The sequence below is a fragment of the Cicer arietinum genome, chromosome 6 (assembly GCF_000331145.2).
Source record: "Cicer arietinum cultivar CDC Frontier isolate Library 1 chromosome 6, Cicar.CDCFrontier_v2.0, whole genome shotgun sequence".
Classification (NCBI taxonomy): domain Eukaryota; kingdom Viridiplantae; phylum Streptophyta; class Magnoliopsida; order Fabales; family Fabaceae; genus Cicer; species Cicer arietinum.
The window spans coordinates 41,034,423-41,061,938 of NC_021165.2; the positions used below are offsets into that span (position 1 = coordinate 41,034,423).

The 27,516-nt window shown below is 31.0% G+C and overlaps 1 protein-coding gene across 1 annotated transcript; it reads left to right on the plus strand.

Annotated features, from left to right (window-relative positions):
• The first annotated feature begins 24,388 nt into the window (after nucleotides 1–24,388).
• LOC101500778 (UDP-glucuronate 4-epimerase 3) lies at nucleotides 24,389–26,585 on the plus strand. Its single transcript, XM_004506481.4, has one exon. The coding sequence runs from the start codon at nucleotides 24,810–24,812 to the stop codon at nucleotides 26,130–26,132; it is 1,323 nt and encodes a 440-aa protein (XP_004506538.1). The 5' UTR covers nucleotides 24,389–24,809; the 3' UTR covers nucleotides 26,133–26,585.
• Nucleotides 26,586–27,516: the final 931 nt, after the last annotated feature.

Genomic DNA, 27,516 nt, shown 5'->3' on the forward strand with positions numbered 1-27,516 from the left:
ATCCGTTTAAACTTAGATCGAGACCACTGAAAAATGATGAAGGATGGATTATTAGTTTAATCTATGGACTTCACAACCATGAGTTAATAGCTACATTTGAGAATAATGCATTTATGAGACGCTTAACAGAAGAAGATAAGAAACATGTTGACGAGTTGACAAAGTATCACGTTGCACCGAGACATATCTTGTCATCTTTGAGAGATCGAGATATGGAGAATGTGACTAGTATCTATCAAATTTACAAGCGGCGAAGTACATACAGGAAGAATTTGATGGGACCTAGAACTGATATGCAACATTTGTTGAAGTTTCTTGAAGCTGAGAAATATACTTGTTGGAGTAGGACTCATGAGGACTCCAACGTTGTGAGGGATATGTTTTGGACGCACACAGATTCCATAACTTTGCTTAACATGTTCCCTCTTGTATTGATCATGGATAGCACCTACAAAACCAACAAGTATAGGTTACCGTTGTTTGAAATTGTTGGTGTAACTTCAACTGGGTTGACATTTAATGTTGCATTTGCTTATATGGATTCTGAACGTCAAGACAACTTTTGGTGGGCATTGGAGAAGTTAAAAGAGTTGTTTTTTTCAAACACGTCATTTCCTCAGGTGATTGTGACTGACAGAGAACTTGCTTTAATGAATGCAATTAAAGTTGTATTTCCATCTTCAACAAATTAACTTTGCCAACTTCATATTAACAAAAATATTGGAGCCAAATGCAACAATATATATTAAAGAAAGACATGCAAGAACCCATTCTTGAGTTGTGGAGGAAAATTGTTTATTGTTCTGAAGAGAAGGAGTACGAGGAACTTTTGCAAATATTTGGGCAAGAAATGTGTGATAATATTATGTTCTTTGACTACGTCAGAGACACATGGTTGAATCCTCATAAGGAAAGATTTGTTGAAGCATGGACCAATCGAGTATTGCATCTAGGAAATACTACGACTAATAGGTATGTCATTAAAATTTCACATTTTGTATGATATATGATATATGATTTATGCATGATATATGATCATTACTTCACATTTTGTATTTTTTTTGTTTAAATATTAGGGTTGAGTCTGCTCATTGGTCATTGAAGAGATTTTTGGAACACAGTAAAGGAGATTTTTGTAAGGCATGGAATGGTATGAATGACATGTTGAAGTTTCAAATTATTAAGATCAAAGGTTCATTTGAGATAAGTAAAGGTCGCAAAGAGCATATACACAACAATCCATTCTTTGAGAAATTGACTTGGGTGGTATCCAAGAAAGCCTTAGGTGATATTGTTGAAGAATACAAGAGAGTCAGTTATGTCGGTAACGACAAAGATGTGTGTTGTTGTATACTTAGAAAGACTCATGGATTACCTTGTGCATGTGAGTTAGCAGGATACAAGATGAAAGGTGTTCCAATCCCATTAGATGCTGTTCATATACATTGGAGGAAATTAACCTTGAATAGTGATCAAGAGAATGAACAGTTGACAAATGATTCAGAGTTGGACATTATATCGGAGATGGATATAATTTGGAAAAAATGGAAAATACTTAATGTTGTTGGAAGAAGGGCATTAAAGAGCAAGTTGCGTGAAATAGCATATCCGGAGACAACATCAATTTGTGCACCAGTGGATAAAATCAAAACAAAAGGTGGTGTTAAGAAAAAAGGCAATAAGCAGAAGGGATATGACGTATATCGCGACCCATCATACTTTGAGCATGTTGATCCTCAAGTCTCCCAGCAGGCATCCAAACAACTCTCCCATCAAGCATCCTAACAAGTCTCCCATCAAGCATCCAAACAAGTCTCCCATCAGGTTAAAAAATATTTCCACGAGTTTCCTTCTTTAATTCATCCATATATTGAAGACATAGTTAATGTTAAAGCAGATGGAAACTGTGGATATCGTGCTATTGCTGCTTTACTTGGTTATGGTGAAGAATACTGGAGCATTATACGTCGGCAGTTGTATACAGAGATTAAGTCCAAACCTGATTTATATGCTGCATTATTCAAGGAACGTTTGCAAGAAGTGACAGAGTCTTTACTTGTAACTGAGTTGGAAAACCAAGCTAACGAGAAGTGGATGACCATTCTTGATATGGGTTACGTGATAGCAACAAAATATAATCTCGTTCTTGTTACATTAGCAAAAACTTTTTGTTTGACTTTTTTCCCATTGAGGGGTGCACATAATGGAGATTTGTCACGTGATCGTGTTATCAGCATTGGTTTTGTTAACGAAAATCATTGGGTTCAAGTTAAATTGAAACCTGCATGTCCGTTACCTCCACTTGCATGGCATTGGAAGAAGCATCGTAGCGATGAGTCTACATCATGGGCTATCGCTTATGCAGGACGTCTACAACATTCGGGTTCTTTAGATTTAGAAAATAATTCAGATTATATGTCTTTGGCAGATGATTGACACTTTTGAGTTGTATGTTGTTTTAAATGATACGATTGACACTTTAAATATTGTATTCAATTTAGATGATTGCCACTTTTAATTTGTATGTTGCTTTAAATGATAAGATTGCCACTTTAAATGTTGTTTGGAATTTAGTCGCTAATAATAACTCTGAATAATAAATAAGTCACTAATTAATTAAGTCTGAATAATAAATAAGTTGCTAATAATACTCTGAATAATAAATAAATCGTTAATAATAACTCTGAATAATAAATAAGTCGCTAATAATAACTCAGAATAATAAATAAATCGCTAATAAAAACTCTGAATAATAAATAGGTCGCTAATAATAACTCAGAATCATAAATAAATCGCTAATAATAACTCAGTGTCAAAAAAATCATCTAATAAATAAGTCTGAATAAGTCGTTAATAATAACTCAATGTCAATCATCTAATAAATAAATAAATCGCTAATAAATAAGTATGAACAAGTCGCTAATACAATAAGTCTGAATAACAAATAACCCGCGAATAATAAAATAAGTCTGAATAATACAACTATGATACTACTGATAATCTCCTCCTCTAGAAATATATAAAGCTCTCTCCAATAAGACACACATCTGATCTTCAGGACCACCCATATGCAAATCTAAACTCTGCTGTATAAGACCACCAACTGCGTGACACCGTGTACAACTAGTATCGGGACCAACATCATGACTAGGACCAGCATCAGGACCAGGACCAGGACCAGCATCAACATCATAACTAGGACCAGCATATGCAGCAACATAAGAGATCATCCGAGGATGAGATATTCTATAATACCACTGGATGTATCCCTCAACACACTCATGTGGATATGCAGCTGGATGCAATCTAGCCTGAAGTGATCGTACAGAATTCTGGTACATACTCCATTCAACGTCGACATCACGTGCAACAAGCATCGGTGGTGTAGGAGGAATGTGTTGAATAAAGATAAATATAATAATAAAGGTAATTAAATATAATAGTACCTGAAATAAAGACAAATATCCTCCAATCTGTTTGGTTGCAGGCAATGTACTGTCTCTAAGATAGTCATATAGCACAACAAGTGCAGCCGGTCCCCATGCCCATTTACCACAACTATCAAGATCTTGAAACAAAAAGAGATATTTTGCAGATACAAGTGTAAAACTTTTATCCGCAAGAATGGTACTTCCTACCAAATGAAGTAGATATGCCCTAGCTGCACAGTCATATCTTCGTTCATGAAGTTTTTAGAAATACCTCTTTCAACCACTCAAAACTATACGAAGCCCCTCTATTGGTCCTAGTTTCAGTGACAGCTTCATCATATGTAACCCCCAACAACTCAACAGCAGCAGCAATTGCCAAATCTTCATTGACATTTGCGGGAGGTGTGAAAAAATCTCCAGTACACGGGATGCTCAAAAGACCCCTGACGTCGTCAAGAGTAATAGTCATTTCACCGAATGGCAGGTGAAATGAACTAGTCTCTGCGTGCATCTCTCAGCAAAAGCAGATATCATATTACCGTCAATCATATGCAAACTATATCTTCTCAGAGGACGTAATCCAGATATATTAATCCAATGATCTATTTGAGCAGGTAAATGATATATAATATCAATGAATTTGTCTTGCTTTTTGCCATTCGAAACAACTTTCAAGACACGTCTTTCCTGTTTAATTAAAAATAACACAATTAAAAATATATTATAATCTTATACTACAAATAAATTATAATGTGTAATAAAATAACCTATACTACAAATATATTATAATATATAATAAAATAAATTATTTACTAACCTGTCCATTCCACGCATTAATTGCAATATGATGCTCATAATCTGTAAGGACAGAAAGATCATAAGGACCCCCAGGAAACATGGGTTCTTCAGGCTGGTGCTGCTGACCATGTTCATCATCAAACTGTTGCTGCTGCTGATCATGTTCATCATAAAACACATGATCGTGCTGGGGCTGCTCATCCTGTTCTGCATCAAACATAAGATTTTGCTGGGGCTGCTCATCCTGGGGCGCATGCCTTTCCTCATTTCTCTTTCTCCTTTTTTCAACAGCACCTATTTGATTGTGTAGGAGGTCGAACTCGCGAATAATCACCACCGTCAGATTTTCCTCCTCTGGTCCTCACTAACAAAATTCAATAAACAAAAATAAAAAATAAAAAAATTTACACAGTGTACCGGAAATTTCAAAAAGGAATGAAATTTCCGGTACACAAACCGGAAATTTGAAATTTCCGGTACACAAACCGGAAATTTGAAATTTCCGGTAGTTCAAAATGCATACCGGAAATTTCAAAAACAAATTTTCCGGGAATTTCGATCTACCGGATTTTTCAAATTTCCGGTATGCATTTTGAACTACCGGAAATTTCAATCCTCTTAAAATTTTCGGTAAAAACTTTTTTTTTTTTTTTTTTTTTTTTTTTTTTTTTTTTTTTTTTTTTTCTGAAAGCTCACTTTTCCGGATTTTTTCAAGTGTGGGGGTAAAGTGTTTTCATTTATTTTTTATTTTAACTTTTACTGTTTTTTTAGGGTTATTTTGGGTATTTCACTCAAAAAATATTAAGTTGGAGGGGTATAAATTTAAATGGGGGGTTACAAAAGCCAATTCTCCAATTGCACATATGTGGCACTTGTAAAGTTCACCGTGGGCTTAATTTATAGCCTTTATTCACTTGGGCTTGGCCTATGCAATTTTTTTACAAATCTTATGAATGCTCTAATGCAAAATGTTTCAGTTCATCATGTGATATAGTCTACATATATTTATTTCTCATTACATATCCAAGAGTCAAGTTCAGTTCTCCATTCCACACTACACATGCCCATCTCACTCATTTTATATATATATATATTGCAATCTCCTACCTTAATTTCAGATAACAATTCAGTCATTTTTTTTTTCTTTTAATTTGATCATTTATTTAATTTTAAGTAACAACTTTATCTTTTATGTTTTAAAATGTCAACAACGATAAAAAAAATTAAACATTCTATCAAATAAAGAACTTACACTTTAAGATTTGACCCCCTAATTACTAAAAGAATATCTTCTTTTTCTTTCTGTATCCTTCACCAACATCAAATGTGAGTTCTTTACTTGATAGATTTGATGTTGTTGTTTTTGTTGGGAATGAAAATATGAACTTATTTGAATATTTGCGTTATAAATTTGATAAAAATCTGAATTTTATTGATAATTAATTTTTTTGATTTTGTTTGTAGATAATGATGAATTTTCTGAGTTTGTGTAAAAAAAAAATATTATTGACATTTTAAGACATAAAAAATCAATCATTACTTAAAATTAAGTTAAAAGACTACATGAAGTATTTTGTCTAAAAAAAATAAGGGGTCTAAAATAATAATGACATTGAGGGTCGGCCAAAGACCAAACGACTCAAATTAGAATTTTAAGTTTTAAAATTTTTGATCTAAAATGATGATTTTTGTGTGTTTCATTTGCATTTACAGAAGCAAGATTTTATTGATATATCTTGTATGTAGAATTTTTTTAAAAGAAATCTCTAGTCATAAACTTATATTCATAACTCTATATATAAAAATTTAAAAACATATCAAATTTTTAAGACGCAGTTTATAAAAATTTAATTTATTTATGAATATACTATAGCAGATTAATTATAAATATTCACTTATTTCAATTGATCAAATTAAGAGCCTCATATTATACTGACTTATTTTTTTAAAGTTTTATATAAGCCACTATTCTCTAAATATATTCGACCGACCTGAATGACAAAACCAAAGTGTGGGGTATTTTTAATAGAGGCATGTGATACTGCACCAAATATTTTAAATAAACAATAAGGTTTAATGATAAAATATGTAAAAAGTCCAGCTTAGGTTAACACGAATAAATCATGGAAAATGATGATACATGGATTAAAAGACAGGCAACCTAAATGAAAATTGTATCTTTCTCTCTCAATAAATTTCACATATTCACATTGCACATGGAATCATGAGGGATACTATTTTTTGTCCCTTACCTAAAAAGAGAGAAAGAGAATATATCAAAGAAAAATTACAAAGACAACCTCCTCTACCTTTTTTGTTTTTTTTTTAATATTTGTTCTGCTTTTAGCTTTATATTTCTAATTCATGTTTTTTTTTTCCTTCTGATGGTGATCAATATGATGATTTTGTGTTGCCAAAAGGTGTCAAATTATAGTGATTAAGATTTTAGACTAAGACATTTGTTCAATTATTTTTTAGATTTTTTTTGTAAGTATTGTTTCAAATATTTTTTTAGAACCAAATTATATTATTTTTTTTGAAATTGTAGAATTTGCATAATTCTAGAACCAAATTATCACTACGCAAAAAATGGTATTTTACAGCGCTTTTTTTAAGCCATTTACAACGCTTTTTCAAAAAATTAAGAGCTGTAGTATCCAGCGCTGTAAAAAGATACAACAGCGCTCTTTAAAATAAAAAAAGCGCTGTAAATCTCTTCTAAAAATGCGCTGCTTGTTGTATTAGTTTTACGGCGCTTTTTAAAAAAAGCGCTGTAATATGCATTCCTTTATTTCAATTAGATCTCTTTCTGGGATTATAACAACAATCTCCTTCATAAATCGTAATATACAATATCCGCAGTCTATGTTGTTAGTTTGACGAGAGCACTATAAAATAAAACATATAAGTCAATAAATATTTGTGGATTGATTGTTAATGAAATTTTAAAGCCATACATTTCAAACCTTTATTAGAATCCATGTGATTTGTTTGTTTTTTGCTTCGACACTGTAGCACCCATTTGAGCTCGGAAAACTTGTAAAACACTATCAAATAAATGTGATTATTAGCATTAACAGACACATTATATATATATATATAAGAAATAAATGAATAAATGAATACAATACCTGAAGAGTGCGAAGAAATACGTAGAGTTCATAAGGTTACGGTTTCGTTTAAGAAGAAACAGCGAGAATGCGCAGAAATACGAACGGTTCGTAGGACAGAGTAGGGTTCTCATTGAGAAGAGTATGTAATAATGTTCGTAGGGATAGTAACAAATATGGAGATGATTTGCAATGGAGATGGTTAACAATATGGTTCGTAGGACATTAGGGTTCGCAATGAGAAGGATAATGAAGAGGAGAAGGACACTGAAGTATAGTGAAGTTTATGTAATAAAGAGGAAACTGAAGCGATTTACTGTAATAAAGAGGACACTGAAGTATTTTTTAAAAGCCTATTACAGCGCCTTTTTTAAAAAGCGTTGTAAAAGACCTCCTTATTTTACTTTCAAAAGCCTATTACAGCGCTTTTTTAAAAAAGCGCTGTAAAAGACCTTCTTATTTTACTTTTAAAAGCCTATTACAGCGCTTTTTTAAAGAGCGCTGTAAAAGACCTCTTTATTTTACTTTTTAAAAGCCTATTACATCGCTTTTTTTAAAAAGCGCTGTAAAAGACATTCTTATTTTATTTTTTAAAAGCCTATTACAGCGTTATTTTTAAAAAGCGCTGTAAAAGACCTTCTTATTTTATTTTTTAAAAGCCTATTACAGCGCTTTTTTTAAAAAGCGCTGTAAAAGACCTTGTTATTTTATTTTTTTAAAGCCTATTACAGCGCTTTTTTTAAAGAGCGCTGTAAAAGACCTCCTTATTTTACTTTTTAAAAGCCTATTACAACGCTTTTTTTAAAAAGCGCTGTAAAAGACCTTGTTATTTTATTTTTTAAAAGCCTATTACAGCGCTTTTTTTAAAGAGCGCTGTAAAAGACCTCCTTATTTTACTTTTAAAAGCCTATTACAGCGCTTTTTTAAAGAGCGCTGTAAAAGACCTCCTTATTTTATTTTTTGAAAGTCTATTACAGCGCTTTTTTACAGACTTTTTAAAGCGCTTGTCCAAAAGCCTATTACAGCGCTTGTCCAAAAGCCTATTACAACGTTTTTTTAAAGAGCGCTGTAAAAGACCTCTTTATTTTACTTTTTAAAAGCCTATTACAGCGCTTTTTTTAAAGAGCGCTGTAAAAGACCTCTTTATTTTACTTTTTAAAAGCCTATTACAGCGCTTTTTTTAAAAAACGCTGTAAAAGACATTCTTACAGTGCTCTTTTTGCTTGTGTCAGTGCTCTTTTTGCAGACAAAGAGACACATGCATTAAATGCCAATATTTCTTTTTTTGGTTTGAGAGGGAAAGTGATGACACAAAGGGGAATGTTGGTTAAAAAACGGAGACTGATGTCTGGTAAAATGAAGATTGATAAACGTTCTCCGTTTTCTGCATAAGCAGATTTTAACCAGAATTTTATGGATTTTCCGTTTTTCATTGATCAAATTGAAACTATCCTTGACAAGAGGCTTTCTAAAGATGTCAACAAGTTGATTTTGAGTATCAATAAAGATTAATTCAATATCTTTCTTAATGATATGATCACGAATAAAATGATGCTTTATTTCAAGATGTTTTGATCTAGAGTGTTGTATTGGATTTTTAGATAAATTTATTGCACTAGTGTTATCACAGTAAATTGGAATGCTTAAATAACCTACTGAGTAGTCTTCGAGTTGATTTTTAATCCAAAAACTTGTGAGCTACAGTTTGCTGCTGAGACATATTCAACTTTAGTGGTTGATAAAGCTATTGTGTTTTGTTTTCTGCAAGACCAACTTATTAATGCTTCACCTAAGAACTGACATGCTCCACTTGTGCTTTTTCTTTCGATTTTATCTCCAGCATAATCAGCATCATAATACGCTATAAGATCAAAATGCGAACCTTTTCTGTACCAAAGACCAAGATTAGTGGTTCCAACAAGATATCTAAAAATTTGTTTTACTGGTGTTAAATGGGTTTCTTTTGGTACTGATTGAAATCGAGTGCATAGTCCCACAACAAATATTATATCAGGCCTACTGGCAGTTAAGTAATGCAAAGAGTCAATCATTCCTAGATATTCTTTTTCAGAAACATATTTACCATTTTCATCTTTTTCCGACGAAGATGATGGATGCATGGGAGTAGACATGATTTTTGATTCATCCATTTTATATTTGACCAACAGATTTTTAATGTATTTTTCTTGACAGATGAAAATACCCTTTTCATATTGTTTAATTTGTAATCTAAGAAAATACCTTAATTCTCCCATCATGCTCATTTCAAATTCACTTTGCATGAGTTTTGAAAATTCTTCACAAATTTTTTCATTTGTTGATCCGAAAATAATATCATCAACATATACTTGAACAATATGTAAATCATTCTTCTCCGTTTTCTTAAATAATGTAGTTTCAAATTTTCCTCTTGAAAATCCATTTTTAATTAAGAATGAACTGAATCGGTCATACCAAGCTTCTTGGTGCTTGTTTTAAACCATATAGAGCTTTGGTAAGTTTGAAAACATGATTTGGTTTTTATTGATTTTCAAATCCTGGAGGTTGTTTCACATAAACTTGTTCGTTTAAGAATCCATTTAAAAACACACTTTTAACATCCATTTGAAACAATTTAATAAGCTTATGGGATGCATATGCAAGGGGTATACGTGAAGTAGAAATATCAATTATAAGGAAGGGGGTTTGAATTATAATTGTCTCTTTTAAAAATTTTATTTTAAAAATAAGATCTCAATCCAAGATTGATCTTGGCAGTGATGAAGATCGATCTTGGTTTTGTTGAAGATCAATCTTGGTTTGCTTTTAAAAACAGTAAAATCAATTTTATCAAAATATGATTTGATTGTAAAGCATAAGATAAATAGAGATAGAGATAGAGAGATCACACAAGGATATATCCTGGTTCACCCAATCCGGGTTACGTCCAGTCCTCATAACCGTGAGATTTTTCACTAAGTGTTCAAGCCAAGACCGTTCTTGGTTTTCACGGATCAATCTTGATCTTTACACAGTTTCTACCTTTCTACCTAGAAAGGATTTCCTCAGTTATACCTTACTATTTCAGAAAGGATTTTTCGAGTTACCTTTCAAAACATGAAAGGATTTTTACAAAACACTCAAGCTTATGTTAACAAAATAACCTTGAGTTACAAAGTGGTGATTTTGAGATTGTTTAGAATCTGGATATTTTCTCAACTCTTGTTTGAGAAATAGATTATGTAAATAGAACTCAGTTGATACTGATTCTAACACAACACAAAGATTAAAAACAACAAGCTCTAAGAATGATATTGAGATGCTTGAGTATGATTGAAATGATTGATCTTTGCTTGGTACTTTGAGTTGTGTTTTGTTCTTCATCTTGAAGCTGCATTTATAGACTTCAAGAAGGCTTGGGACATCTCATATGGCCATTGAAATAGGGTCGGCTGTCATGAAAAAGCTGTTCGATAAAGTCTGTCATAAAGATAGAGTAATCACAGCTGCATCCAAGATCGATCTTGAGAACCAGGATTGATCTTCGAATTTGTTCGTGATGAACTAACTTGTACTTTGTGATTATGTCAGATGTCTGATTTGAGTGCATGCTTTCCAGTCACGTTCTTTGATCAACTCTTGGTATAAAATCTCCATCTGTAATGATGCGCCACATCCCTGTATCTTGAGATTTCAGAAATAGCTGCATCTTATTTTTCCAAAAATAACAATCAGATCCATCAAAGAACGGTGGTCTGTTTGAAGATCATTCTTCAACAATGTATTTGGCTTTCGCCATCTTTTCTTCTAGATCTTTTCTCTAGCACTTGTTAGGTGTTTTTAATCTTTCTAGAGACCGGGCTCTGATGCCAAGTGAAGTAGTAATGTCGATTTACAAGGAATGGGGGTTTCAATTGTAAATGTATCTATTTAAAAATTCCTGAAAAAGTCTATAGATTTAACTTAAGAATGATCTTGGTTAAGAAAACAGAAAACGGTGAACGTTCTTGGTTAGCTTAGAAACATAAATTTAGTTTATGTTTTATCTCAGTTAATCAATCAGACGTAATAAATAAAGAGATAAAAGAAAGAATACCACACAAAGATGTATCCTGATTTACCAAACTTGGGCTACGTCCAATCCTCACAATTGTGAGATTTTCCACTAAGAGTTTCAAAACAAAGAACCTTCTTGATTTTACAGCACCTAGCTTAGATCAACCTTGAGCTGTTACAAACTTTATTTCTTTCCACCCAGAAAGAAAATTAATCACCTATCGATATTGATAGGATTTGTTACAATCTATTCAAACTATACTTAAACTCTTATAGTTTGAGTTTTACAATAATGATGAGATTGTTTGATAGAATCTGAGATGTCTCAACTCTTGTTTGAGATTCGATTCTTTACAAAGAATTCAGTAATAATAACACAGTATGATAGAAATGTTAAGAACTGATTCTTCTTTGTGAAAATGAGAAATTCAAGTATGTGAATGATTTATGAGACTTGATAGCACTTGAACTTCTGCATTTTTCCTATGCATTGGCCTTTCTTTTATAGGCATTTTGGAGCATTTAATAATGGTCAAAAGAGTTATTGGTAGTGCTCTGTCAGTTTTGACCAAAACCAATATATATGATTAAAAATATTCCAACCTTTGAACATTTTCAATCTTGTATGACTTGGTGCTGTTGTATTTGTCCTTGATCAGATTGCCTTAGTATTTAATGATCCTCGAAGCTTCATATGTAATTATTGATGTTATATCTTCGATCTTGAGCCTTGATTCTGTCCAAAACAGTTTGTGAAAGATTATGAACTTCTGCAGAGATAAGGAGATCGATGTTGAACTTTTGCAGAAACGGAGATTGATTATCAATATGGTTTTGTTAGTTTGATCTTACTGGGGATTGATGATCAATCTGGAAGTTCAGTTTTGATCATTCTGGATGACTTCTTGATGTTTTGTACAGATCGAGATTAATCTAAACTTTCTTGACAGTTTGGCTGAAGAAGATTCAGACTGTTTCAACTAACTCGATTCGAGACCTTTTATCTTAATGATTCGAAAGCCTTCTTTGACTGAAATGGATCCTACTTGTTCCTTGCCATGTACTTATGAACTTAGTATAAAATTTAGAGACAAAAACTTCGTTGAAATAGTGGAGATTGATTGATCTTGAGGCTGCGACGATCAGTCTTGATCCTGGGGATCATTCTCCGTTTTGTCCAGAATATTCTTGTTTCTTTTTTATTTGATTTTCTTGATTCCTTTCTTTGATTTAATTCACTCAAAAGCACAAGTTAAATTAACATAATATTTTAGAATCATAATTAACATTCTTAATTAAATTTTGCTTATTTTCATCAAAACTTTAATTTGAGAGTTTGTCTTAACAGTCTTAAGATCAAGAACGTGTTGCCACTAGAGGTGTTCCATAAAAGATTAATGCCTATCCATATAATGTAATTGCAAAAGTGTATGGAGCTGAATATTAAGTTCGAGTGTGTGGTTTAGGTGTTGGTGTTTGTCACATAGGTGTTTTTAAAACGCACAAACATTTCACTCAATTGACAATGTTGTTAGCTCTAGCCAAAAAAACGTCGATGACTTACAAAAGGAAGTTCACATTTTGAAAGAAAAGCTAAATGGATATGAAGAGACTAAGGAGCAACTTTTACAAACACAAAATCAACTTAAAGTTCTCCTTAACTTTATGAAAAGCAAATTTGGTGATGAGTTACCTACTTTCAACCAAGGTGTTCCTCCATCTTAGTAATATAATTTATTATAATATATTCAAATTGATGTTAATTAGTAAACATTTCCTTACATTATGCTTCCTTTTGGTATGTTCTAATTCTCATAATTAATGAGTAAAGTTCACCTTGATTTTTGGAATAGAAACGAAAGGATTGCATTTTTGTGCGTGCATGCAAATGGAAGGAATATGCTGCTATTTGGACTGCAAATGGAAGGAATGTGATTTTTAGTAGATTGTTTTGCTGTTGCTTTAGACTATTTTGACGCCGTTAACAATTTTTGTATGTTTCATTAATTTATGTATAAGATTTTAGAATGTTTTGTTGCTTTATGTATAAGATTTTAGAATGTTTTACTGCTAGTTTAAGTTTTGTTGTTGGTATAAACTACTTGATGCTTTTATATTAATGATGGTTTTAGAATATTAATTAGTTATTGTTGCTATATTTGTTAAGCATAGTCTTCATGATATATTGCAAATATATAATTAATTATGTTTATGACACATTTTATGAGTTTTTACTTTGGTTAGTTTATTGTAAAATGTTTGCAGGTTGGCAATGTTAGAAATGCATGACTAAATTTTAGCCATGGTTGGCCCGTGGAAAAAACGAAAACATAATTTTTTTCCATTTGATCATTTAACACAGTTTTAGCCGTTGGTAACCGTAAAATAATTGTAGTTAAAAATATGTTATCATAACTCTTTTAGGCGTGGCTAATCTGAATTTTAAGCGTGGCTAACAAACTACAACGTCCAGCTACGTCACAGACAGAGTTAGAGTGACTAACTTTATTTGCCACGGTCAATTGGCAATTTAGCCACAATTGTGAACTTGGCTAAATCGCGTTTTTTGTAGTGCCACCACCATGATGCAAAACCTAAGGAGGCAATGTTCCAAACCAGCAAAACCCATATCCATCATTTCGTCCTCAAAAAAAAAAAAAAAAGGATTGTTGTATTTTGCATCTAGTGAATAAGTTAATTGATTTTTAAAATTTTAGATATAAGTTAATTTAGTTTTTAAATTTTAGAAATACATCATTGAAATTGTAAAATATAAATTAAAATAATCTCTTAGTAATTTTTTGATGTGATACTGTAGATGAATATATGACTTATCATAGTTGATCTGACATCAATGTCATATTTTTATGAACAAACTCATCATTGAAATTTTGTTATCTCAAAAACAAATTTGTGAGTAATTATAATTATGTATGAACTAATTATTGACAAATTAGTCCATAAAATATTTATATTTCATGTGAAAGTTAGTTCATGTGGTGATGACATTAATACAAAATCAACACAAAGTGGTCACATATTCAATTAACATATCACCAAGACCATCTCAAATATTTTAAAGACCTTGTTCTATTTTTAAAAATTGGACCCTTAATAAAAAGAAAGTATAATTTTAATAATTAAAATGGGTAAAATGAATTTTAGTCACAAAAAAAAAATTAAAAATTTAATTCTAGTCCTTATAAAAAAAATCTCAAATTGTAAGTCTTTAAATTTTTTTTTATTCACTTTTAGTTGTTATTTTGAAAAGTTTTTTTTATTAAAAAAAATATTTTTAACCTATAAAAAATTCTCTAAAATAAAAATAAATAATTTTTTTTAGGACTAAATTTAAAATATCGTAATTTTATAAGGATTGAAAATATATTTAACTTCAAAAAAATTCATCTTTATATTATAAAAATAATTTTTTTGAGTTACTTACCAATCAGAGACATTGTACAACTCAATAGACAAATGTACATGTCAGATCATAGTATTTAATAATAAAAATAAAAATAAAAATTATTTTAATTAATATTTTGTATTTTAAATTTGTATTTGTCAATTTTATTTCAAGAACCAACCAATTTATCTATGTACTCTTTTCTCCCTCTTTAACATCACCCTCTTCTCAACTTCCTTCTTCACCCATAATTCCTTTTCCTCTAACTCTAACTCTAACTCTAACTCCAAATCCAATTCCCTCTCCCTACAACATCATTCACCTCTCTTAAACTCCAATTTTTTTCATAGCACCCTCAATTTCAACACCCCTCATAATTTTGTAAGAAATAAGCAAGTAGAAGAATGTCAAAACACAAATCCTTTCATTTAGAACATTATTGTACGAAATTAAAATTCAGAAGGTACACTGAGATGGGGTTCATGTTTGATGTTAAAATTAAGTAAATTTTTTGATAAGGTCTATATGGAATATTAGATTCTTTTGGGGTCAAACTATAAATTAATAAAAACCGATAGTAACTCTTTGTAACAGGTCAAAAGTGACCCAGTCCATCATAGATCAGTTTTGTAGTGGTTCATGGTAAATGTCACCCTAACGAGGTTGTTGAGGGTTTGGCAAAATATAGTTTGAGTTTAAACTACAATCTTAAGATTTTTTATTTTATTTTTTGTTTTTTATTTTTCATGCCTTAATCAAGTTGCTAAGAGATTTCCAGGCTTTTCTATGGGGTACAGTCCCTGTTGATCATAAAATAGAAAATCAAATCTATTTTATTTTGATTTATTCTGAAATTTTTTTGAAAAAGAGATTAGGCGGAATTAATTTTCAAAAGAAATTACAAATATTATTTAATATTAACCTCAAATATCACACCACATATATAATTAACGAAAATATAAATTTTACAAGAGCGACAGATCCATAAAGCTTTTTTATTAGGGACAATAAAATAGTATGTAATATTCTCACATAAAAAAAGAGTTTTTGTATTTTTAATGGAAGTGTTTGTAAGGTACATAATCTCTTGACACAAATTTTCAACAATTCTATATAATATTTGAGACGGTGTTTCTTTTTCGGAATCTTATGCGTTATGTGTCCATGTTTGTACTTGGTGTTAAAAGAATGATAAAAATAAAGAATAGAGTAAAATTATTACAAATTTATAGAATCTCTATTTTATCTCTTAGAATTGTGTGTAAGTTGATTTTAAATAAAATTATCTAATATTACATGAAATGGCCTATGAACTCTAAGGATGATTAGATAGAGTCATCTTTTCAAGGTTTAATTGATCATGCAGTGGATTTTTTTTATCGTGACAAACTTGCGTACAAATTTATATTGAAAATTCAGTTTTAGTATAGTTTATGGTATTGCAATGGAACAGTTCAATTAAGATATGACAATTTAACACAAGAAAAAGTATTTTAATTGAATCTTTTTTTGAAACAATTTTGATTCAATTAAATTGTGAAGAATGCTAGAACTACTTAATGATGCACAATGGTAGAAACAAAAAGAAAAATACAAATTTGAAAACTTGTTCAAAATAGATTTTTATTCAACAATTCAAAAGATAATATTGATTCAAAAACAACATTTTTCAATGTTTTAAATCCTTCTATCATTCACAAATAGAAAACATAAAATACATGTATCTGAATTCCAAAATATGAAATCAATAAAAAATAAATACATAAATTAAATGAGATAAAGGAAAACTCAATAATTTAACTCAATACATATATATATTATTACTAATTATTATTTGGCTTAATTGCAGTTTTGGTCCCCTTATTTTAACTGAATCGCGAAAGTAGTCCCCCTATTTTGTTTCTCCCCAGTTTTGGTCCCCAAGCAGAATTTTGGTCCAAAACTTAATGAAATTTCATTTTTTTTGCATTTATTTAAGTCACACAATGCATCAAGATCTCATTTGCAACAATTGTACCTGAAATATATGACCATAAATGGTGTAGTACGGCTTTAAAAAATAAAATTTCATCAAGTTTTGGACTAAAATTCTGTTTGGGGGACCAAAACTGGGGAGAAACAAAATGGAGAGACTACTTTCGCGATTCAGCTAAAATAGGGGGACTAAAACTGCAATTAAGCCTTATTATTTATTTTAATTTTTGTTTTTTGTACTGCCAATGTGATTTGCATTGCATTGAACTGAATCCATCGATAAAAAAAGCCTACTCACACATACATACACACACGACCTTATCCTAAGAATATTGTTTTATTATAAGACGGACATGTGAAAAGAAACTAAAAGTTGTGAAATTTTGTCCTAAGGATTTTTGTTTTTTTGGACTAATCGTAGGGAAAAAGATAAATTATAAAAACTTAATATATATAAGATCCACAGATTATAACATGACACATTATATAGCCATAAGTGTTTATTATATATTAGTGAACAAGTATATCTTGTCCTGATGTTATGATTAATTGTGCTGCACAATTCTATACTTGAACATGCACATGGTACTTTGCTGCCACTATCATAAATTGTAACATAAGGATTCTTGGTGGATGTTTTTGCCTTCATTTTCAAGTATGTTAGCACTTCAAGTTGTCCATTCAATAAATAAATTAAGTATCAATATCTTTAAATAAATTAGGTACCAAAATCTTTACATTTGTTTTTCTTTAAATAAATTAAGTATCAATATATTTAGAACAAGAAAAAAATAAACGCAAATATAATTTTGGTCTTTTATCTTCAAATATTTATTTTGGTCTATAAATCTTTCAAACAATTGTATAATTATTGTCATAAACTATTGAAGTTTAATCTTGGATGAGATACAAATACAATGAATTCTGATAAATGTCATTCATTTCAAAGAGTTTACATATATTTCAAATATGCAAGAAATATTTTTTTCATGTACAAGCCTATTATTAAGTTAAATTGATATTTTTTAAAGAATATTATAGTGGATACATATAATTGGCAATTGTTAGAATAGATTGCAATGATCAAATGTTGTTATAATTTTTGTTGTGATTGTAACAAAGACTAAAATACGTCACTTATAAAAGATAAATAACATAAATAAATTATAAAAAGAAAACATAAATGATCAAATAAAATATTAAGTAAAAGATAAATGACTAAAATTAAATTTAAGCAAAAAAAACATTTAATATCAATATATTAGAGACTAATCGGTAATTAATTCTCTTAATTGACATAAGCAAAGTGAAATCTATATATTTGAACAAAAAAGAGGTGAGAAGAATTTAAAAAAAAAAATTAAAAGTCATATTTGAACAAATGAACAAATGTGAGAGAAAAAGTTGAAGATAATTCATTCTCAACACTAATAATTTTTTTAGGGGAAGACTAATCATATTTCTTGAGATTTATTAAAGAAGTTGATTTGTCCTAATAAATATTAAAAACATCGACAAGAAATTAAATGGTTAAGATATCTAAATATTTATGACTTATACTTCTTTTTTTTTTTAATGAAAAAAAAAAATCCACCCAAGGTACAATGTATGTCAAAGATAATAATTACAAGAACAATTTAGCTTTTAAAAATCATGGCAAAACAAACAACACCTACATCAAACTAACACAACACAAAAAAATGGAAATCGAAGCAAAAAACACTTACACCAAACTAACACAACACAAACACTGAACAGGGAAAAATACTCACATGAAGGACCTAAAGAAAGCCATAAGATGAGTCCATCATCAATGAAGCTCAAAACTTGACACATTTAACATTTATTTTAAACCACCACCAAGGCCATAATTTAATAGATTATACAATAGAATTCAAGGCAAGCTCTTTATGATGACATATAATGGCATTTCAAGCTTTCCAAATATCCCACAAATAAGCCATCCAAACCACATCTTTAATATCACCATGCACCTTACTAATCAAGCATAAACCACCAAAAGAATGAACATGGTTCAAAGGATACTTTGGCAAAACACTAATAATACTCATCCAAGCCAAGACTAGCTTCCAAATATTACTAAAATATGCACACTCATCAAATAAGTGCTAGACGTTTCAGAAAAACCGCAATCATTGGTACATAGTAAATCCGAAGGAGTTGTTGTACGTCGTACAAGATTGTCCTTTGTAGGAAGTCTATTTTGTAATAATCTCTAAACAAAGATGGAGATCTTCATCAAGAAAATTTTATTTTATGTATGATTGCACAAAGGAGACTTTTCACTACTTGTATCTAACGACAACATTTAATAAGCTCCTTTGACTGAAAACTCGCTCCTGAGAACAATTCTCCAAATCCACCTATCTAGAGCATTTTGCTGTAAAACAAGGTTACCTTCCAATACCACTTTGTAACAAAGTTCTCCTCCCACTAAAACAATCTACGCCTCCAACACTACCTAAACCCACCATTTATTACTTCTTTTCCCACCATATCAACAACCATAACATTTTTATCACTAGTCAAGCTAAATAATATACTAAAGGTTTCCTTTAACACCACACCCCCATCCAAGGATCATGCCAAAACAATGAATATGTCCAATTCCCCATCACCTTTCTGAAGTGTTTGGAAAACCCCATAACTTGATTAATCTGAAATCCAAGATATTTCCTTTCAAAAAGTACTAATTTGTGCCATCAAAGAATAGTGGTTTGTTTGCAAATCCTCCTTCTGGTATGAAATGTGCAATGTTTTACATCACTTCTTCCTGGGTCTTTTCCTCTTACACTCTAAAGTGCTCAAACCTTTTAGAGGCAGAGCTGTAATGCCAATTGAAGTGAATATAATTTTCACAAGAAATGGAGTTTGAATTGTGACCCTTTTTAAAATTCTTTCTCAAGATAAGACATGAAAATGGTAGATCAATATAATGAACCTACTCATGTTTTGAGAAGGTTCAAGAACATAAAATTATTTCAAGTTAACAATAGTCTGATTTAGTGAAACAACAAAATAATAAAAGAAAAGGGTAAGAAAATCACATGCAGGAAATATCCTGGTTCACCTAATGTAGGCTAATCTAGTTTTGTCAACTGTGATATTTTTATTTGTAAGTTGAGAAACCTCTCAACTTAAACTTCTTACACTAGTCATATTTAACTATACACTTGAAATTTCTTAGCCTCAACATGCTTAGACAAATCACTCAAGTTTTCTCTCAACTAGACAAATTTGATAATGTTTACAACAAATGATCGATAATGATGAGTGTTTAGATCTAATTATAACACTATTGATATAGGTTAAACTAAGAACACACAAATATTTTGATCCTAAAATATATGACAGGGAGCAATACTATGTTGCTTGATAATTTAAGAGAACTTGATAGTTTTGCAGTTAAGAAAGTGGATTATGATTGATTGTGGTATCTTGGAGATTGAATCTTTAATAACTTTCTATTTATAGACATGAGAGTGCTTCTTTTTGTTGTAAAGGGAACATATAACCATTTGACACATGTCCCAAGATGTAAGAGTAAGTTACTTGATCATCCACTTCACTTTGGGTAACTATTGTCTTCTATGAGGATGTTTATGATTATCCTCTTCTTGTATGAAGACGTCCTCATCAATATGAAGACTGAAGGGGCAAACACGAGAAATGAGGTTAAATTTGTTGGAACCAAATTGGTTTAATACTTAAAATTTTGATGTTAACAAAAATATTTTATGAGAACAATATATTTGACTTCACAAAGTATGAAAAAAAATTCATGTTTTTGAAGAAAATCTAAAATAAGATTTGATTCAAATTTATGATTGAAGAAAATATTTGATCAAGTTGGAAATAAGATATGGTTAAATGTTTTTGAAGAAAATTTAAAATAAGATTTGATTCAGATTTAAGATTGAAGAAAATCTTTGACCAAGTTGAAAAGAAGATATGGTCAAATATTTTTGATGAAAATCTAAAATAAGATTTGATTTGAAAAAAATCTTTGCTCAAGTTGAAAAGAATATATGGTCAAGATTTGAAGAAGATTTGATCAAGATCTATCATAAGAATATATAAATTATTTACAAGAAGATTGATCAAGATTTAACTACAATAAAATATGAACAGTACCAATCTGAAGAATTTAGAAACTTAATTTGAACAATATCAATTTGAAGAATTTACAAACTCAATCTAAATAAAATATGAACAAAATCAATCTGAAGAATTTACAAACTTAATATGAATAAAATATGAAATAATATCAATCTAAAAAATTTACAAACTTAATATGAACAAAATACGAACAAAACCAATCTGAATAATTTTTAAATTTAATATGAACAATATAAGAACATAATCAATCTAGAAGAACTGCTCATATTGGATTTAGAAATAAAGAGTTGACTAAAGAACATATTATCAAAAAAACATCTTGTTCATAACTATTTTTGAATAAGATCATTGTTGATCAATCTTTGAATGAAGATGCAATTCAAAATTAAACAATGACTAAATTGAAGCCCAAATTTTATTTATCAATAGATACTCAAGACTGAAGAAGAAAATAATTGAAAATCAGAAAATAGTATAAGAACTCATAAGCTTAAAATTTCAAATTCATCTTAGAGTTCAATAAGAGAAACATTTGTTCAAGTTAGAAATACTTTCTAAGTTTTTTTTTCTTAGAGTGTGAGAGTTATTATTATTATCAGCTTTGTTAGAAGTAAACATTTAAAGTTACAACCTTTTGTATCCAACCCGATAGTGGTTTAGTTCCTTCTTCAATCTAGGGTTGTTAGGTTGTTAGGAGAAGACTTGGCTTATAGGGTCAAAGTAGTTAGTTCCTCAAAAGTCTGGGGTTGTCAGGTTGTTTGAGAAGATTGGCTTAGAGAGTCAAGTGCTTTATAATTCAAGGTATTTGAATTAGTGGATTAAAGCCTTCTGAATGAGAGGACTGGATGTAGTCAAGTTAGTGGTGAACTAAGATAAATCTATGTGTCAAATTATTTAGGCTTAATTGCAGTTTTTGGTCCCCCTATTTTAGCTTAATCATGAAAGTAGTCCCCTATTTTATTTCTCCTCAATTTTGTTTTCCCAAACAGAATTTTAGTCCAAAACTTGATTAAATGTCAGTTTTTTTAAGCCACGTCACACCATTTATGGTCATAGATTTCATGTACAATTGTTGCACCACCAAATCTTGAGGCATAGTGTGACTTAAATAAGCGCAAAAAAATGATACTTCATCAAGTTTTGGACCAAAATTATGTTTGGGGGACCAAAATTGGGGAGAAACAAAATAGAGGAACTATTTTTGTGATTCAACTAAAATAAGGGGATCAAAATTGCAATTAAGCAAATTATTTGTGCTTTTATTGTTTGTTGTCTCTGAACCTGATTGCTTCTTATCTAAGTGATTCATAAAAATCCAACCAACCTTCGTCATATTAGCAAAAAGTTATCAACTTGTCAAACACAATTCAACCATCCTTCTCGTGTTTGCACCTTCGTGCACTACCAATGACATTCTTTAATCTATTTGCCAATAGTTTTGCTAACACTTTATATACACAAACTTGTGTATGGATTTGGTTGTCGAATATGATGTTTGAGAAATAAGAGACAAAACACGATCCTTGATGATGTCGTCTGACGATGAGAAGAGGGAGAGAGCGGTATTGAGAAGATGGAGAAATGGGCGGCGATGACAATGAAAGAAGAGGAAGAATATTTCAATTAGGGTTTTCCAATTTTTGGCTCATTTTCAAAAATATTTCTAATATTTAATTTTCAATTTTTTTTATTGAAAAAATTTATATAAAAATTGTCCCGTCAACTTAACAGTGTCATAGTTTTTATAATAGAAATTGAACTGAAAGATTATTTTAAAATGAAATGAAATTTGTAGAGATATAAATCAAACAAAAAAAACTTACAAAAACTAGAATTAAAAAAAAAATTATAATTATAAGAACTAAATATATATTTAAAAAAAAAAAATACAACATCAATCTAGCAATAAAGTTATTCTTTTTTATGCAAAATATGGATATATTAATTTTCTTATTGAAACAACCATTAACATGATAGCCACAACACCAATAATAACAAATAATAAACATACATGCATTCACACACCAATTAAGATGGTTCATCCCTATAAAATTATCCGAGAGATATTATCTAGAAGAGACAATCATAGTTTTTACTTTCACAAATATATAATACTATTTTTTTAGTTTTATCAAAAAAAGTAAATGTATTACTATTAAGTGTATTAATTGTAGAAGTTTTATCCTTTACATTTCATGTATTTTATTTTAATAAAAAATTCTCATTTCTTGTACAATGTAAATATATTATTGAGTAAAAGATTAATTTTTTTTAAACTAATTGTAACAATCTTGAAAATAACTATTTGTCTAACTATTTTGGTCATTTGGTATTGGCCATTTTTTTTAATCAATAGGACATACCAATCTACCACACTCTGTCATTGACCATATTTAATAGGTTAAATAAGACGACTTAAATTATATATTTGAATTAATCCGACAAACTCAATTCATTTTTCCACTATTTTAATATAATGTTATTTCAAATCTTAATAAAAAAGAGTTTAGCCATGGAAATGAGCTAAGTAAAAACCTATTTAGTGAGTCTAGCCATGTTTGTTTTATTTCAAGTCACCAGTCATCAAATTTAAACTTTTCTTCTAAAAAAAACTTCAACTTCTAGCGTATATGATGTTAATTTGGTACTAATATAATTAGTCTCATAAGTCAAGCTTGGGATGCATCTATTTTACCTCTCACTTAAAATATTTAGGTATGTGTAATTTTTAGTAGGACTTGCACCTAAATTAGTAAAAAGGAGTTATTTGTAGTTTGACTCTCTAGAACCTTAATAGTGGAGGTAATAAAAATTCTTTGAATTTAAGTGTCATCAAAATTCAAACTCTCACGAATCTCACATGCCTTCCAATGGTGTAGAAATAGAGTCCCTTTATAGCAAAAAAAAAAAAAAAGCCTCAAAATCTCATCCATTGCATTTGCACATTCAAGAAACCAACCATTATTATGTTCCTTAATTCTCACACTTGAAAACACCCCCACCCCCATTAAAAAAGGAGAGAACTTTCCTCCACACAACTATATCCTTAAACAAAGTGTACAATAAAAATATTTTATTAAAAAAAAACTCCTAAATTTAAGGATCTCCAACCAATCAAATTAATATGTAGCATATTTTAGAGATAGATGAAAAAAAAATTAGACATCTTTTACTACCCATCCACTTGTATTAGTTTTCTTGAATGGGACACCTTTTTGTTCTTTCTATGAGGCAAAGGAAGAAGAGATACTAACAACACAAATCCAATATCCTAATTCATTGAATTAATCTTTGAATCACAATTTCCTCTTCCTTGATTCACATGTTCTCAAGAACTTTCAACCCACTTTTGATGCAATTTTGTTCTTGAAACCCTTTTTTTAATCCGTGAAATTCTTGAAGACCAAAAGTGTGCCCACCACCACTTCCAACCCATTCCTACAAGAAATAAGATTCCCAAAAAAGAGATTAGAAAAAAAAAATAATAATTATAATTAAAAAATAAAAAGAAAAAAGAAAGCCAACTCACCAACTCAAAAAAACAAAAACCCTTACTTTTTATTTATTTATTTTCCTTTGTTATAATTTTTTATATTTTTGGTTCTCTCTATCACTTTCCTCATCTCAGAAACAAATGGAAAGAAACACAACACCATTTAGCAGCATTACCCTATAATAATAATTTCTTAAAGAGAAGAAAGAAACCCTAATCTCAAATTTCTGAAGAAACAAAAATTTGGGGAAACCGAAAGAATCAACCCAGAAGTTTCAATCGGCATCGAAATTCGAAGAAATCGAGAAAGAGAAATCTTGGGTACCATTCAAAATCTGAAATTTTTCTCTCTATCTTTCTGGGCACTATACAATCTAATCTACCCATTTTTTCCCTTCAAAATCCGACATTTTCCCGAGAAAATGTCCCAGCTGAAGCAAATGTCGCACGCTGACAACAGTGCTCCATCGACGCCGGGAAAGTTCAAGATGGAAAAAGCTTCCTACTTCAACCGTGTACGGTGGCACGCTTCTCCGGCGAAGCTTATCCTATGGTCCTTTGTTTTCTCAGCGGCGATCTTGATCTTCTTTTTCCGTTCTCCGGCGACTTCTCCTCTTCCGGCGGACCCATCTCGCCGTTCCCTGAGAAGTCCCTCCAACTGGGGAGGACCGATTTGGGAGAAACGTGTCCGTTCCTCTGCTCGGGTCCGGTCCAGAAACGGATTATCCGTTCTTGTAACCGGAGCCGCCGGTTTCGTCGGGACACACGTCTCCGCGGCGCTTAAGCGCCGTGGAGACGGTGTTCTGGGAATTGATAATTTCAATGACTATTATGACCCTTCTTTGAAACGTGCACGCCAAGCACTATTGGAAAGAACTGGTATTTTTATTGTTGAAGGTGATATCAATGATGGTGCTTTATTGAGGAAGCTTTTTGAAGTTGTTCCTTTTACTCATGTAATGCATTTGGCTGCTCAAGCTGGTGTGAGGTATGCTATGGAGAATCCTGGTTCTTATGTTCATAGTAACATTGCTGGTTTTGTTAATTTGCTTGAAGTTTGTAAGAGTATTAATCCTCAACCTTCAATTGTTTGGGCTAGTTCTAGTTCTGTTTATGGATTGAATACTAAAGTTCCTTTTTCTGAGAGAGATAGGACTGATCAACCTGCTAGTTTGTATGCTGCTACTAAGAAAGCCGGCGAAGAAATTGCTCATACTTATAATCATATATATGGTCTTTCTTTAACTGGTTTAAGGTTTTTCACTGTTTATGGTCCTTGGGGTAGGCCTGATATGGCTTACTTTTTTTTCACTAGAGATATTTTGAAGGGGAAAACTATTCCCATCTTTGAGGCGCCGAATCACGGCACCGTTGCTAGGGATTTTACTTATATTGATGATATTGTGAGGGGTTGTTTGGGTGCTTTGGATACTGCTGAGAAGAGTACTGGTAGTGGTGGGAAGAAGAAGGGGCCGGCGCAGTTGAGGGTTTTCAATTTAGGGAATACATCGCCGGTTCCTGTTAGTGATCTTGTGAGTATTTTGGAGAGGCTGTTGAAGACTAAGGCGAAGAGGAATGTGATGAAGCTGCCGAGGAACGGGGATGTGCAGTTTACTCATGCGAATATTAGCTACGCACAGACAGAGCTTGGTTATAAGCCTGTGACGGATCTGCAGACCGGTTTGAAGAAATTTGTAAGGTGGTATCTGAATTACTATTCTGGTGGGAAGAAAGCTGTTGAGTGATGGGATTCTTATTTTTTTTTTTTAATAGGATCTTTGAATTCTTGTTCATTAATGATTCTTGTGATTGTTCGTTCCCTTAGCATTTTCTCTGTCCATGTTGCTCGATCACCATGTTTCATACTTGTCAAAGATGCTTTATTAGGGAGGAGCCTTGTTTTTCCTTCACTGAGGAAGTTTTGTTGTTGGTGGAGACATGAGATTATCGCGCCGGGCACCTATTTTCCAGTGTCGATGAAAACAAGATACAATCATATTCTCTTTTATTCTTTCCTTTTTTCTCCTTCTGAATGTAATTGTTGTAGTTTTAGAAAATGTAGCATTCATGACTGATAGAGCATATGCTGATTGGTGGCAGTGTATAATTGTTAAGGACAAATGAGTAAAATCATACAATAGTTTGATTTCCAGTTTTCGGACTGATTGAATCAATAAAACATGTATTTTATTTGCCTATGTAGTTTTTCAGCTATATATGGACTCCTGTATTAATAATTCTCTGCACAATTCTTCTACTTTCGTCGTCGCTATTGCTAACATTTCAGAATCAGTTCTGTGGCACCAGGCACCTTTTTTTTCCCCTGGAACAGGAGAAAGAACTTGCATGTTACTGCAGGTACTTGGTTTTTATATGTTAGATTAGAGTTTCTTAGTATACAAGTCGAACAACTTCTTAAGAAGCGTTGTCAACTTGATTTTTGAGGTTATAGGATAAGTTTTTGAAATGATTTTAGGAATCAATTTGCAACTTCATAGCTCTTAGATCTCCTTATTTTCATGTTCTTGATCCATTTTCATAGCTTTTCTTTTCTTATGCATGTTTGTAAATTGTACATAACTTTCTTTTCATTTCCTTTATGTATGGATTCCATGTTTGGCCCGATTTTATATGGAACAATTTAGTTTTTGGAATTGATAGTGATAAAGTTTGCATGAAGAGTTTAATCGCAAAGAATTTGTGTTGGTTTGAGATTCTGCTTCGAAGCATTCACTATTTAACTGTGTATCTGAAAGTTTCCTTTGAGGATTGTATGCTTACATTTATCTATGGCAAATCTTCCTTTTATACGAGTAATATGAAAATCTTTTTGTTACGGCTGAGTTTTTCATTCATTGAAAGTCATTCTTGTCTTCAATATGTGGAGAATTTAGCATATTTGGTTGTCAAGAACAATGATAGATTGAATTACTCTAGTTGGAAATTACATGTTATCAATCACTTATTCCTTATGATAGATAAACTGATCGGGATTAGATTAGTTTATAAATTGATTGCAAATTAAGAAAATTGAGTTGTCATTATTAATCTTTCCTTAGGTATCTATTAAGAAAATGGATGTTTCTGAAAAGTAATGTTAGATTAAGATGATGAACATACCTTAATTTG

Excerpts from the sequence above, each read along its gene's own strand:
- LOC101500778 (XM_004506481.4), top strand. The coding sequence starts at position 24,810 with ATGTCCCAGCTGAAGCAAATGTCGCACGCTGACAACAGTGCTCCATCG.